Below are 15,886 nucleotides of genomic sequence, written 5' to 3'. Positions count from 1 at the left end.
CAAATCAAATTAGTATCTCTAAAAAAACAACCTTGCCAGACAAGTAACAGAAACCCAACTGGGCTGCTCAGTGAAGATAGGAGAACTTATTATAGGGTGTCTCCTGGGGGCTCCTGAGTGGCTCAGTAGGTTAAGCATCTGCCTTCAGCTCAGGTCAAGACCCCAGAGTCCTGGGATTGAGCCCCACATCAAGCCCCACGTCAAGGCCTACTCAGGCTCACTGCTCAGCGGGGAGTCTGCTTGTCCTTCTCCCTCTGCTGCTCTCCCTGCTTGTGCTCTCTCTCTCAAATAAATAAATAAAATCTTTAAAAAAAAAAAAGTGTCTCCTGGAGGCCAAGGATAGGCTCCAACCAGGTTCTCCAGAGACTAGGACTTGGAACTGTCAGAGTGGCAGGAATCAGGGAATTACCCTTCTCTCTCCTCCCATTCTTTACCTGAACCTGCTCTGTTCCTCCCTCTATACACTGGCTCCCCCACCTCTTAGCACACGTGACAGAGAATGGCTGTCTCAGAATCTCGAGTTTTATACTACCTTCTTTTTGTTTTGTTTTGTTTCAAAAATTTTACTTATTTATTTGACAGAGAGAGATCACAAGTAGGCAAAGAGGCAGGCAGAGAAAGAGAGGGAAGTAGTCTTCTGGCTGGGCAGAGAGCCCAATGCGGGGCTCGATCCCAGGACCCTGAGACCATGACCCAAACTGAAGGCAGAGGCTTAACCCACTGAGCCACCCAAATGCCCCATATCACCTTCTTCTTCTTCTTTTTTTTTTTTTAAAGATTATTTATTTACTTATTTGACGGAGAGAGACAGCGAGAAAGGGAAAACAAGCAGGGGAAGTGGGATGGGGAGAGGTAGGCTCACCACTGAGCAGGCAGCCTGATGCGGGGCTCGATCCCAGGACCCTGGGATGATGACCTGAGCCGAAGGCAGAAGCTTAATGACTGAGCCACCCAGGCGCCCCCCCATACTACCTTCTTAATTTAGGTTCAGTTCCTAAGAAAGAGATTGTGAGTGGATCAGGGTCCTCCAGGGCCATCATGGTGTAAGGGTCTCACCTCCTGTGAGGGGAGTCTTTGTTTAAGGGGAGTCATGATGGGTTGGGCTAATATCCCCACAACATCTCTACCCAGATTAGAATAGTACCCCTTCCTATGTCATCATCCCAGGAGGCTCTGAGATGTCATACTGGCTCTGGTCCTCCTGCAGACCTGTCCCTGGTGTAGGTGGCCCTGCGTAGACAACTGAGGTGGTCCTGAGCAGCCGCTTCCTGAAGATTCACTGCTGGATCTGGAGGGAAGGTGCCGCCTTAGGATGTCTCAATGTTGGCAAGACAGAGGAGGGTTGTTGCCATGCACGCGTTTCCATGATGGAGAAGAAGGAGGGTACTTGTGGACCGCGCTTCTCTGTAAGCAAGCTGGGAGGAGCTGCCTGACAAGAATGGGGGAGTCTGAGAGGCGGGATGTGGAGAGGACTGCGAAATGGGTGGTTGGCACCAGTCATGACTTTATATCTATCCATGGTCAGAAGGAAATGGAACACAGTGGTTAAAGGTGTGGGTGGGCACAGCAACCAGGCTGCTAACTGAAGAGACTTCAGCAACCTATTTAACTTCTGTGAGCCTCAGTTTTCTTATCTCCTTCAAAAAGAAAGAGTCCATCAAGGTGGAACTTGGAATGGATTTACTGATGGTGAGCTTGAGCCCTGGAAATAAAGACCATGGGATAAAAAGATTAAATGGGCCTCAAGGAGTACAAGAGACAGAGATTAAATAGGTGATCCCCTAATGCCCACAGGAGGTAGCATCTGTGCAGACAGGTACTTGGTGGGTAAGTAATTTGCTGTCCCTTGGACTTGTGCATTGGTTGGTTTCTCTTCCTGGAAACCCTCAACTCCCTGATATCCATAGAGAAAACTCTCATCTCCTTCAAGTCTTTGCTAAAATGTGACCATTTCAATGAAGCCCAGCCCACTCATGCTGTTTAAAATTGCAACTACTCTCCACTCATCCATTCTAGATCAGTTTCTTTCTTCTGTGTATCACCTCCTAACTATATGCCATATTATATGAGATCATTTGCATTTTTAAAAATGAAGTTATTCATCTGAAATTAATGATATACTAGCATATGTTGGTTAATTGAATTGAAAGAAAGAAAGAAAGAGAAAGAAAGAAAGAAAAAGAAAGAAAGTAAGTTATTTACTATATGCCCTTACCCACTGGAGAATGGGAGGTTTGGGTCTGTTTTGTTCACTCATGTTTTCTAATTTTCCCAAGGACGCAGAATAGAGTCTATATATAGTAAGAATTTCTTTCTGCCATGCACTATACAGCACAGGCCTATCCAAATATTATTGGTTATAGAAGGGGTTACATTTAGGTTACTGTCACCTCAAAAAAAGTCACCATGACAATAGTGTGGACAGTTCATACCACTATTTCCTAATCCCTTAGCTCAGAATTTTTTAAAGGATTTTGATGGGACACCTGGGTGGCTCAGTCGGTTAAGCTGCTGCTTTTGGCTCAGGTCATGATTCCTTGCTCAGCAGGGAGCCTCTTTCTCACTCCACCTCTGCCTGCCCCTCTGCCTGCTTGTGCACTCTCTCCTCTCTGACAAATAAGTAAATAAATAAAATCTTTTTAAAAATTTATTTAAAAATTTTTTGCTTGTTTATTTGACAGAGAGAGACACAGCAAGAGAGGGAACACAAGCCAGGGGAGTAGAAGAGGGGGAAGCAGGCTTCCCACCAAGCAAGGAGCCTAATGCGGGGCTTGATCCCAGTATCCTAGTATGACCTGGCAGACCCTTAAGGTCTGAGCCACCCAGGTGCCCCAGCTCAGAATTTTCTGTCTATCAGAGTTTGCCCACCGATCCCTACATTGCCACCAATAACTGGGGTTTATTTTTATTTTTATTTTTTTTTTCAGTTTGGAGCAATTATTACTAATAAGTGATGATTGATAAACTATGCCCAATCAAACTTTACTGAAAGAAGAGAGCCTTATAAAAACAAATAAAATTAAGACAAAGAAAACGAAAAGATTGGGGCACCTAGGCTGGCTCCATCTGTTCAACATCAGACTTTTGGTTTTGGTTGAAAATCTCAGGGTGGTAGGATAGAAACTCTCAGTGGGGAGTCCTCTTCTTTCCCTCTGGCTTTGCTCCTCCTCCCACTGGTGTGCTCGCTCTCTCAAAATAAATCTAAAGAAAGAAAGAAAGAAAGAAAGAAAGAAAGAAAGAAAGAAAGAAAACTAAAGATCATCTTGCCATGAATTATCACCACCACACCACCAAAGTAATAGTGAAGAGAAGAAGAAACCAAAACACAGAGGGAGAGAAAAGATAGAAAGAAAGAGAAAAGGAAGAAACAAAGAAGAAAAAAGAAAAGAGAAAAAGAAAGAGGGAGGGAGGGAGTAGGCGGGAGGAAAGAGTCAGGGGAGAGAGAAAGAGAAAGGGAAGGGGGCAAAAGTATAATCTTCCGCCTAGGATTGATGGGAGGATGGAACGAAATAATGCACGTAAAGTTCTCAGTTGGAGACGCAGCATCTACCCTCAAACAGCACAGGCGAAAAGGGGGAAATCAATGTTTCTGCGCCCACAGAGCCAGCCCAAGCCGGGACGCTGCCTCTCCCCCACAGCTGCCCAGTCAGCAACTGGCTGCTCAGAGGCTGCGGGCCAAGGGAGCCTCTCTGCCAGGGACGCTGGCCTTCATTCAACGCGTTCCACTTCGTGACCAAAGACACGTTCTACCTGCACAGCCAAGTGACCTTGTGTGACGAGCGAGAGGGATACCTGTGCCAACCAGTAAGCAGGCAGCCCTGGAGACTCCAGGCCGTCGCGGCTGGGGCGGCCACTGGGCACCGCCACTAGGGAGCCAGACGCCTTGTAATATACCAATGCTGCCATCCTGGGGGCGGGACTAAGGAGGGGCCTGGAGGAAAGCGAAGTTGGGGATTGGCTTATCTTGCCAGGGGCGTAACCAAGGGTGGGGCTTGTGGAGCAAGGGGCCCGTGGATTGACCCGTGGGGCGGGATTTTGGAGAAAACACCTAGATCCCTGCTGTCTCCCGCACTGGCTCGGGCTGGAAGGGATTTGCTACGTTTATGCAGTGTCCTCCGCAGACCTGTAGGAGAAGACTGGATGGTGTGCGGGCCCAACCGGATAAGCGGTGACTGGGTCATTTAGGAGCCTCCTTGACTCCTCTTGCAGAGCCTCCCAGTGACCTGCTCTGAGGTCCCTAACCACCTTGTCCTACACTCCTCCCTCGGTCCAGGTCCATATCCCCACCAAATCTATATCCTTAGCTTCTCCTCTGCTCTAGAGGGCGTCCCCTCCCCTTACATATCCTGTTCTCATTCAACTTCTACTCCTCCTCCATTCCCACCTTTTCTGCCACAACAGTTCACTCTTCTAGTCTGTTTGTTCCTGCGCCAAAATCTGCTTTTGCATATTCCTGCTGGTCTGAACAGTCTCTTCTTTCTATTCCATTCCATCTTCATTTCTTTCTTTTTTTAAGATTGTATTTATTTATTTTTGACAGAGATCACAAGTAGCCAGAGAGGCAGACAGAGAGAGAAGGGGAAGCAGGCTCCCCGCTGAGCAGAGAGCCCAATGTGGGGCCCGATCCCAGGACCCTGAGACCATGACTTGTGCTGAAGGCAGAGGCTTTAACCCACTGAGCCATTCAGGTTCCCCTCCATCTTCATTTCTATTCCATGAGAGCTGACCCGCAGGGGAAAGCCTATCTTAGGAAGTCCGTTCTAATTAGAGGCAAAATGGTCATCATCACACCCTTCTGAGGGCCTGCTTCAACAAAGGGTCAGTCCTTTCTCTCTATCTTGATAGAGATAGAGAGAATTCTGTCTGGGAATTCTGTCAGCATAGTTCCTCAAGCTCAGTCTTTCTTTTTATGGAGTTTCAGAGTCCAATGCCTCCAGCAGATGGTCTTTAGCAGGTTGGTGCATAGGGACTGGTGTGAAATTCTGGTAGGTGTACCAGGGCTTGGGGGTGCCCACTGGGTTGTGGATGGTGCTGGTCTTGGATCCTGTCTCTGCTCAACTCTGTGTGACTTGGGAGAAGTCAGTTGCCTTCTCCAAGTCTCAGCTTACTCAGCAGAATATGGCAGAGTTTCATTGTGGGGTTGTTGGTGGTCACAGTTAGAGTTTTACACCTCATCAGAACCTGAGACTATCCAGAAATGACTTAGAGTAGGGGGTAGGGCCAGGCAGGTAATAAGTGAGAGAGGCTGAGTGGGGTCCCCATTGAACTAGAGAGTGCATTTCATCCCTATACTCCATCTGCCTCACCCCCATTTTAAGGGAAGGACTGTCCGACAGTTGGGACAGTGGGATCCAGGAAAGCTTTGTTGAAAGAATGCATGAATGGACTGCTAAATAATCCCCCAAAGTGGAATATTTAAGCCTAAAAAGTTTCCCAGGTTCCCAAAGCCACTGAACCCTATTTGTAACCATTTCTTTCTTCCCTGCAGGAGCCTGGATGACTGTCTTTCTTCTGCTAGGCTTGCTGCTGGAATAAAATCCTGCCCAGATATTTCCCCCAGCTCTAGCCTTTGGCTTCTAGTTTCATTGTCTGAGCTAAGGGTGGGGTGGAGGAAGATTTAGGGAGAGAGAAGTAGTCTGTCCTTTTGTCAGGGAGTGAAGATGGAACCGCTATGTGTCCCAACTTCTATCTGGTACTACTACTATCTTTTTTTTATTGTTGTTTTGTTTTGTTTTTTAAGACTTTATGTATTTATTTGACAGAGAAAGAGAGATCACAAGTAGGTAGAGAGAGAGGGGGAAGCAGGCTCCCCGCTGAGCAGAGAGCCCGATGCAGGGCTTGATCCCAGGACCCTGAGATCATGACCTGAGCCGAAGGCAGCGGCTTAATCCACTGAGCCACCCAGGCACCCCTGGTACTACTACTGTCTTGAGCTGAGCCTCGAGCTGTGCTTCCTCATCCCACCATCCTTTCCCAGCTCCGGAATTCTTCCAAAGGCATGGCTGGGCTGCTCAATGTGGTAAGGGGCTGGGCAAAGAGAATGGCCAATAAACAGCAAGAAATTCTACTTTGACCTCCTTTTCTGTGTAACCTAACTACAGATCTTGTGTATATATGAGAAGTCACTTTCTTCTCTATGGCTTCTCTATATGTGAAAGACTTTGACCAGATCATCTGTTTCAATGCAGGGACTGAATGACTGGTTCCAGGGAAGGTGTCTGGGCACTGGCCAGTTGGTCCTGTCTTCTCTCTTCTGCAGAATGGACGGAATGGACATTCAATTTCAGAATTAGGATTAAATGATTCCATATGATATATTATCGTGCCTATTAATTACTTCCGACCTCATAATCCCCCTCTCCTTCCTAATAGAGGGGGATATAGGGAGCAGTGTTTGTGCTACTGTCATTTATCCATTCAAAATGGGCTGGAATCTACTATGTACCAGTTCCTGTGTTAAGCCCTGGGGATTCAACAGTACATAAGACATGGTCTTTGGACCTTACAGAAAGGACAGTTGAGTCCAGGAAGTAGGTGATATGGACCAGGAAACAGGATAGTCTTTGTAAGCTGGCAGAGGTGGATCTTTCACAAAATCACAAGAAGGCCTTTTTCTTGTTGTTTTGTTTTTGAAATACTACTTTTGATTGATATCTACGATCATTTTGGAAATTAATTTCTTGGGAAAATATTTTGGTACAAACAACAATAAAAGCTAAACTTAACAGTCCTAATGTTTCATTTGCAAGAAACTTTCTTGTCATTTAGTGCTTTCACAGGTCCTGAAAAAAATTAAGTCAGATGATCAATACATATTATATTTTTAGGTACATCAAAATCACACATTCATTAAATCAGCACACAAGTAACTACATTTGGGAATTCATATTCACTTTATGGGTCTGGAGTAGTTTATTTATTTATGAGTAAACTATTTAAATAGACCTGTTGGTGAGGGCATTAACCCATGCTCTTATTTAAGATATACCCTGGGGGCATCTGGGTGGCTCAGCTGGCTAAATGTCTGCTTTGGTTAAGCATCTGCCTTCAGCTCAGGTCATGATCTCAGGGTCCTGGGATCTGAGCCTTCTGTCAGGCTCCCTGCTCAGTGGGGAGTCTGCTTCTCCCTCTGCCCTTCTGGCCCCCACCCCCGTACTCTCCCGCTCTCTCAACTAAATAAATCAAATCTTTAAAAATAAAAAATTAGGGCGCCCGGGTGGCTCAGTGGGTTAAAGCCTCTGCCTTCGGCTCAGGTCATGATCCCAGGGTCCTGGGATGGAGTCCCACATAGGGCTCTCTGTTCAGCAGGGAGCCTGCTTCTCTGTCTCTCTCTGCCTGCCTCTCTGCCTACTTGTGATCTCTGTCAAATAAATAAATAAAATCTTTAAAAAATTAAAATTAAAATTAAAAATTAAATAAAATATATCCTGAAGGACAAAGGCAAAAAGATTATGACTATACTATACTAAATATCTCCAAAAGAAAATAGAATGAAACAAAATTAAGTAAACAAGGAAGCTATTGAACTTGAACTATACTTGGTTGAGCGCATGAAAGAAACCTCTGTGCTTTGTAACAATAGATGCTTATAAATTAAGCCACTGGACAACACTAATGCATGCGAAAAGTGGTAGCTCTAATGATATGATTATAACTACGATGCAGTTAGTTTTCTCATGTTCTTTAATTAAGCTGAGGTGGCACATATCTGGCTAACTTTTTTCAGTCATGTCAGGTGATAGTTCCATTGACATCTTATTTTTTATTTTTTTCCATTGATATTTTATTAAATTTTCAGCAAGTCTTTTTTTTTTTTTTTTTTAAGATTTATTTATTTTGGAGAGAGAGAGCATGCGCACGCAAGCAAGCATGGAGTGGAGAGAAGGGGAGGGAGCGAGAATCTCAAACCCACTCCCTGCTGAGCTGTGGAGTGCAGTTTGGGGCTCAAGCCCACAGCCCTGAGATCATGACCTGAGCTGAAATCAAGAGCCAGACACTTAACCGACTGAGCCATGCAGGGACCCCTTGCAGCAAGTCTTTTTAAAATAATATAGTAACTGAAGATTTAAGACTACCTCTTATCTAAAAATTGATTGTGAATATTCTCTGAAGTTAACACCAAATCGTGGTTTAAATATGAAGACTCAATCACATTTGAAAATTAGTAGTATGATAATGGAGTTACTTTTAAAATACAGATATCTGGTTCAGTCTGTTGGGCGTCTGCCTTTGGCTCAGGTCATGATCCCAGGGTCCTGGGATCAAGCCCTGCATCCGGCTCTCTGCTCAGCAAGAAGCCTGCTTCCCTCTCTGTCTGCCTCTCTGCCTACTTGTGATCTCTGTCAAATAAAAAATAAAATCTTTTTAAAAAATCCATTGGAGTAAACTGTACTGCAGTATTTGCCATTTGTAAATTTAAATCTTAGCACTACCATTATGTTTCCAATTAGGTTTGTCTTCCCTTCTCTGCATCAGCTCTTCAAATCCTACCCGTTCTTCTCGGTCCTCTACAGGTCCCTGTTCCCTCCCTCTTCACAGATGTTTCTCACAAAAGAAATAGAAGCAATCAAGCAGATGTTTCCACCACCCAACAGTCTACTTCCTACCCACTAGTCCACAAATTTATTCATTTAGATATGTATCCTTACCATTTATGTTTTTTTTTAATTTTTTTTAAAGATTTTATTTATTTATTTGACAGAGATCACAAGTAGGCAGAGAAGCAGGCAGAGAGAGGAGGGAGGAAGCAGGATCCCTGCCGAGCAGAGTTCCCCATGCACAGCTCGATCCTAAGACTCTGGGATCATGACCTGAGCCGAAGGCAGAGGCCCCAACCCACTGAGCCACCCAGGCGCCCTACCATTTATGTTTTTAAAAAAGCGTTTGGTCCTAATTTCAGAGAATAGCCCCTAAATGCATCTATTACATCATACCCTGATTCATTACCCATTAAGCCTATTTTATGCCTTCTATATGCTTACCTTAAAATGTTATATGAAGCTGGGGGCGAGGTGGGGGAACGGAACAGAATTTTGGAGCACATCCCCAGAGTTCTAACTCTGAAGTGAATTTCATCCGGTAATTAACTCTCTTTAAGTCTGGTTCTTCAAAGTTAAGAAATCCCACAAGTTTTCCATGCCTCTCCCTCCCAAGTCAGGTTTCCAGAAGCCTGGAATTTTTCACTATCCTTTGGCTGATGGCTTTGTTCCTCTTTTTAACAATTCCCCAGCGTGATTCTTAAGAATATATTAATGCAGGGGCGCCTGGATGGCTCAGTGGGTTAAAGCCTCTGCCTTCGGCTCAGGTCATGATCCCAGTGTCCTGGGATCGAGCCCCGCATAGGGCTCTCTGCTCAGCGGGGAGCCTGCTTCCTCCTGTCTCTCTGCCTGCCTCTCTGCCTACTTGTGATCTCTGTCTGTCAAATAAATAAATAAACAAACAAATAAATAAATAAATAAAAAGAATATATTAATGCAAATGAACTTAGTTCTTTTCCTGGGGACCGAGGTTGGGTAGGGAGGCAAGATCGATCTGTTAGTTACCCTTCAACCTGAGTTCTGGTCACAGTCTGACCACTGACCCTAAGCCAGCCCAAGCCCTGACCCCAGCCACAGACAGCACTAACCCTGACATGGCAGTGACTCAGGCCACACACTAACTCGGGACCACTACCTGACTGGCCCCTTAGTTCATTTCAGATGGGAGTACCGACAGGCCGTGGGGAATGGGAGAAGGGTGGGGCAGGTGTTTGGGGATGGGGCTCCCGAATGATTTTCCCTGGCCTCCAGCTCCTCCAACAGCCCAAGTCCAGCAAGCCACTGCCGACCGGAGAGACGAGGGCTCCGCCCATAGGCGAGACCCGGCTAGAGGCTGAAGAAGAGGCTCGGAAGAACGGCGGGGTCATGCGCAGAGAGATCCGGCCGCTCCCGGCGCGGAGCGCAGCGTGCGGGGGCGGGACACCGGCGCGGCCAGACTCCTGATTGGCCACAGGCGGGCAGAAAGGGGCGGGGTGGGGCGGCGCGCGCTCTGAGGCGCGCGGCCTGGTGGGTGTGTAACGGCCGTTAGGCGAGCTGAGGAAGTGAACTGCCGCCCGCGGCCGACGTAGTGGCCGCAGTCGGCGTTCCTGGGTTAGGGATTTCGCCGCCCTCTTTCGGCCCTACGTAAGTCCTCCTCCCTTCGGTAGCCCTTCTCGGGCTAGGAGACCCCGCCCCACCTTGGGGAGCCCGCGAGGAGCTCCAGAGGACCCCAGACACTCATGACCTACCTTCTTCGGGGGCCGTGGGAGAGCGAAGCGCATGCGCGGAGCTATTAAGTCGTCCTCTCTGGGTTTTTCACCCGCTGGGCTTCCTAAAATAATGCCCCGCACACGCCCCCTCGTGACTCGCTCGCCTCCCTGCCCTCTTCGTGTGGCTTTCTCCATCGTTCACTCCCTAGCAGTTGCTTTACCTTTGTAAAGGGTAGGCCCTGTGCCAGTCGCCGGGGGAGGGGACGGCGGGTACCACGTTGCTTGCCTTTGCGGAGCGGACGGTCCCAGAGAAGAGTAGACGTGAAGCGGGTGACGACTTGGTTAGGGCTGCATGGTGTGGGCTGGAGAAGTACACAGCACTAGGCAGAAGGCGGCTGTGTAGTCGGAGAGGGCAGGGAGCCCTCCCTGAGGAAGGGAAGTTGGGGCTGGGGGTTACAGGATGAATAGGGACTTAGGGTTGGGAGACAGCTCTTGTGAAGGCGCTAGGCTGGAGTTTCCCAGCCCGCACTGGTAGTTGACAGTGTCAGGAAACATTTTCATTTGCGGCAACTCAGGGATTGCTCCTGGTACTAGTGGATAGAAGGTCAGGGCTGCTGCGAAACATCCAACTTTGTGCAGCACAGCACCACCCCCCCCCCCCACCTCCCGGCTTCAAGCAAAGATTTATCTACCTAAAATGTCAGGAGCATCCAGATTGTCTAGACCACCTGCTCTAGATGAGGCAAGGAGGAGCTGGTGCTTTGGACTGACTACAAGTTTAGTGGGTTACAGCGAATCTGTTCAGTAGAAGGTATTCAGCACTCCCATCGCGCTAAAGCAGGAAGATCAGAACCCCGTTTGCCTTTTACACCAGGGTATTTCCACCACATGGCACAGAGCCAGGCGAATAGTAGGCCCTCAGTAAATTTTGTTTGATGAATCGAATACTGTGTGCTAGGTACGGAAGGGTTATGATAACCAGGATGATTAAGGTAATGCCCCTAGGCCTTGTAGGTTTTATAATGGTCTGGTGGTGGTGTAGGTCTCAAGACTTTGTAAAGGCAACTTCTTGGGAAGAATTTGGCTTCTCTTTCTTTAGGTCTGGTTTAATGAATGATCAAGGTCATGAAAATACTGCCAGGGTGTGAGATTCCTTTTTTTAATTATTATTAAAGATTTTATTTATTTATTAGAGATCACAAGTAGGCAGAGAGGCAGGCAGAGGGGAGGAAGCAGGCTCCCCACTGAGCAGAGAGCCCAATGTGGGGCTCCATCCCAGGACCCTGGAACCATGACATGAGCGGAAAGCAGAGGCTTTAACCCACTGAGCCACCCAGGCGCCCCAGTGGTGGAGATTCTTAATGCGCTTTTGTCAGCTACGTATCCCTTCCTATCCTCTCCTGTCTTGATGTGGATTCTCAACAGCCGCCAGTGTGACATTCCACACTAACATTGTAATTCTTCAAGGGGAGAAATACTTATAACAATCAAAACCTAATTCTTGGGAGGCAACTTGGGAAATAGAGCCGGGGTGGTGACCAAGAGCAACATGAAGAAACTGTATGCGCTGTCCCTGCTTCTAACTACTTTGGGGCTTTCAGCTCTGGCTGTGTCTGAAGCAGAAACTCCCACCTTATGGTGCCTTCATAACTACATTTATTTATTTTTGTCACACAGAGAAAGAATGCAGGCTAGAATCTCTATAGCATTAGAACACAGTCCTGGCTTTGAAGCCTCTTCCTAGCTATATGACCTTCCCTTCTCTCAACCTTCATTTTTTTCATCCATAAAATAAGGGTAATAACTGCCTCATAGATTTGATGTGAGCATTAAATATAAGACATTATACCTGTAATAGAGTGTTTAGCACAGTGCTTTGTGGGTAGTAAATATTCAGTACTTGTTAAATTTGTTGAATGAATACTTCAGCAGTTTAAAGGGCTTTGAAGATAGAAACCATCAATGTGGGCGTTTCTTCTGTCTGCTTCCATTCACTCCTACCTTTCTTGGCTGTGTAATTGGTTATTTTTGTTACTTCTTATACATTCATTTCTCTCACTTTTATCTCAGGAAATCTTTATGTCCTTCAGATGGTCCTAGAAACCATCAGTAGCTCATCTACTTCTGAACTTAGTAGGAAAAACTCAAGAATTACCTCTTCCAGGGGCACCTGGGTGGCTCAGTCAGTTAAGCATCCAACTCTTGGTCTTGGCTCAGGTCTTGATCTCAGGGTTGTGGGTTTGAGCCCTGTATTGGTCCCCATTCTGGGCTTGGAGGCTACTTAAGAAAAAAGAGAATTATCTTTTCCATACAGTTTTACTCCTTGTGGGAGTTTTCTTTTCTTTTTTTTTAATTGAGGTAGAATTCATGTACAATAAAATTCAGTTTTATGTGTGTACAATTAAGTGGTTTTAGTACATTCACAAGATTGTGCAGCCACCACCACTATCCAGTCTCAGGAGATTTTGATCACCCTGGAAGGAAACACCATGTCCATTAGTAGTTGTTACCCATTCCCTGACCTCCCACCTCTTAGTACTTGGTAACCATTAATCTGCTGTGTATATGGATTTGCTAGTTCTGGACATTTAATATAAATGGAATTTACCTGTTTATCAGTTGATGGACATTTGAGTTTTTTCTGCTTCTTAGCTATTGTAAGTAATGCTACTGTGAACATTCATGTACAAAATTTTGTGTGAACATGTTTTTATTTCTCTTGAACATATACTTAGGAATGGAATTTCCGAGTTACAGAGTAACTTTTTTTTTTTTTTAAGATTTTATTTATTTATTTGACAGATAGAGATCACAAGTAGGCAGAGAGGCAGGAAGGGAAGCAGGCTCCCCGCTGAGCAGAGAGCCCGATGTGGGGCTTGATCCCAGGACCCCAGGACCACGACCTGAGCTGAAGGCAGAGGCTTTAACCCACTGAGCCACCCACTTTCTTTATAAGTGAAGAAAAGGAGTTTGATATTGACCATTTGATACCACTGCTAGATAGATAATCTAATCCTTCTGTGTCACCATTAACACAGTAAATGATAATAGCCATAAATTGAAGCTTTTACTGAACAATCATCTCTTACCCACTATGTGAAGAACTGGGATATCAGGGGATAGTACCATTTCTGTTATAGAGGTCTTGAATTAGCAAGGGTTTGTGTTGTTGTTACTAAGAGAAAACTATAGAGGTCAGTAAAGCACATTAGAGAAATAGTACCCATATAGCCTTTGTTTTCTCACCAAAGTTGAATTTCACTTCTAAGAATTGTGATCAGTTTAGTTTGTCCCAAACTCTTTGGGGACGCTTATAAATTCAATTTCTAAATTCAAACTCTATCTTCCAAGGACGATCATATCTCATTTTTTATTGATGTAAACTGCCAAGTAATCATAATAAAAACATAATTAAGCACTTACATGTGTCAGGCACTGTTGTGAGTTAATTTTAAATGAATTGGCATGAATTAGGTCCTGTCTTTATTCTAATTTTTATTTATTTTTATTGCTACTATTTTAAGTAGGCTCCACACCGAGCATGGAGCCCAACATGGGGCTTGAACTCACAGCCCTGAGATCAAGACCTGAGCTGAGATCAAGAGTTGGACGTTTAACTGACAGACCCAACCAACCACTCCGATCCTCATTTTCACTTATTTTTTCTTAAGATTTACTTATTTATCTGAGAGAGGGAGGCAGTGAGTGCATGCACACAAGCAGGGGGAGGGACAGAAGGAGAGGGAAAGAGAATCTCAAGCAGATTCCCTGCTGAATGCACAGCCAAACATGGAGCTTCATCCATATCCTGAGACCATGACCTGAGTCAGATGCCCAACTGACTGAGCCACCCAAGTGCCCCCCTCCTCATTTTTATTTATTTATTTGTTTAAAGATTTTGTTATTTGAGACAGAGAGAGAGACAGAGATAGCATGAGCGGGGAGGAGAGGGAGAAGCAGACTCCCTGCTGAGCAGGGAGCCCGACTTGGGACTCAATCTCAATCCCAGGACCCCAGGATCATGACCTGAGTCTAAGGCAGGTGCTTAACCAACTGAGCTACCCAGGTGCCCCCATCTTCATTTTTATGTGAAGGAACTGAGGTATAGAGATACTACAAAATTTGCCCAACATTACACAGCTAATGAAGTCAGCCTTCAAACCCAAGCTGTCTGATCACAAGTACATACTCTGAACCACTTCCCTGTATTGCCATGCCTCTCAGGTACTATGCAAATATAAGATATTATTTGCTACTGTTAGTTATAGTTATTTAAGGCTTTTGTTTACACAGATAGTAATCAGACATTTGCTGAATTCTCACAGCCTACCATTAGAATAAATATAAATGGGAAGAAAATCTTGTGTTCCCAGCTAAGAATTGGGGTTCTTCTTATGAACCAGAATTCTATTTGTGCATCTTATTTTTTTTCTTTTGTGCATCTTAATAATTAACTTTCATTACTGGAGGAATTGGGGAATTTATGTTGATAATTGAGTCATAATAATACACTGTTGGTTTGGTTATTTAGTTCTTTCTCTACCCTACTCTCTCATCCTGTTTCCATGGCTAAGAAAATCTGTGGTAAAGTGTGTTAATTGAGAGTAATGTTATGGGGCACGTGGGTGGCTCAGTCAGTTACGTGTCTGCCTTCAGCTCAGATTATGATTCCAGGGTCCTGGGATTGAGCCCAGAGTCATTGGGCTCCCTGCTTACTGGACAGCCTGCTTCTGCCTCTCCCTTTGCTCCTCCTCCTACTCTTGCATGCCTGTGCCCCTCTCACTCTCCCTCTTGATCTCAAATAAATAAATAAAATCTTTAAAAAAAAATAAAATGAAAATAATATTATTTTTAATTTTTGCAACAGTTGAGGAATTCTAGGACATATAGGATCAGTATTAAGAATCTTTATTTGGTTCTAGATTTTCTCTCACTTTAGGAAGAGAAGTAGGATGGACTATCAGGAGTTGCTTTGCCTTAAAAAATATCTGTAGGAAAGGCGCTTGGGTGGCTCCATCAGTTAAGCCCCTGCTTTCGGCTCAGGTCATGATCCCAAGATCCTGGAATTGAGCCCCATGTTGGGCTCCCTGCTCAGCAGGGAAGTCTGTTTCTCCCTCTTCCTCCACCCCTCCCCCTGCTCATGCTCTTTCTCTCCTCTCTCACATAAATAAATAAAATATTTTTAAAAAATATATCTTTAGGGGGTGCCTGGGTGGCTCAGTGGGTTAACGCGTCTGCCTTTGGCTCAGGTCATGGTCTCAGGGTCCTGGGATCGAGCCCCACATGGGGCTCTCTCCTTGGCAGAGCCTGCTTCCTCCCTCTCTCTCTGCCTGCCTCTCTGCCTACTTGTGATCTCTATCTGTCAAATAAATAAATAAAATCTTTAGAAAATATATATATATCTTTAGAAGTAAAACATGTGGAAGACGAATCCTGTGTGGGTTTGACAGTTTCAGTTGAATGGGAGCGAGTTACAAGGAGTTAAAAGATAGTGGAGAGCTCTGACTGGTTATTCCTTCATTTTACAGTTGGCTCAAATAACGGTGTTGATGGCCATGCAGGAGAAATACCCAAGTGAGAGGATTTCTCATGCCACTTCACCAGGTGAGTAAGCAGAGTTTTCTGACCTTTGCTCTGTTTTTTCATAACAGAAATTTCCTT

At 45.3% G+C, this 15,886-nt stretch overlaps 1 protein-coding gene across 3 annotated transcripts in view; it reads left to right on the top strand.

Annotated features, from left to right (window-relative positions):
- Nucleotides 1-10,111: 10,111 nt before the first annotated feature.
- Nucleotides 10,112-15,886, top strand: part of LOC111154878 (centrosomal protein 85) — a 33,811-nt gene continuing 28,036 nt past the window's right edge. For 2 of the 3 annotated variants that reach the window (XM_022514813.1, XM_022514814.1), the window contains exons 1-2: nucleotides 10,127-10,160; nucleotides 15,754-15,829. In XM_022514813.1, coding sequence (XP_022370521.1) covers nucleotides 15,775-15,829 — 55 coding nt within the window. In that variant the 5' untranslated portion in view covers nucleotides 10,127-10,160; nucleotides 15,754-15,774. Of the gene's footprint in view, nucleotides 10,161-15,753; nucleotides 15,830-15,886 lie in introns of all 3 variants that reach the window. The other variant, XM_022514812.1, reaches the window with a different exon arrangement.

The sequence above is a fragment of the Enhydra lutris genome, unplaced genomic scaffold (genome assembly GCF_002288905.1).
Source record: "Enhydra lutris kenyoni isolate GAN:26980312 unplaced genomic scaffold, ASM228890v2 scaffoldscaffold38, whole genome shotgun sequence".
NCBI lineage: Eukaryota > Metazoa > Chordata > Mammalia > Carnivora > Mustelidae > Enhydra > Enhydra lutris.
This window is presented reverse-complemented; position numbering and strand designations above follow the sequence as displayed.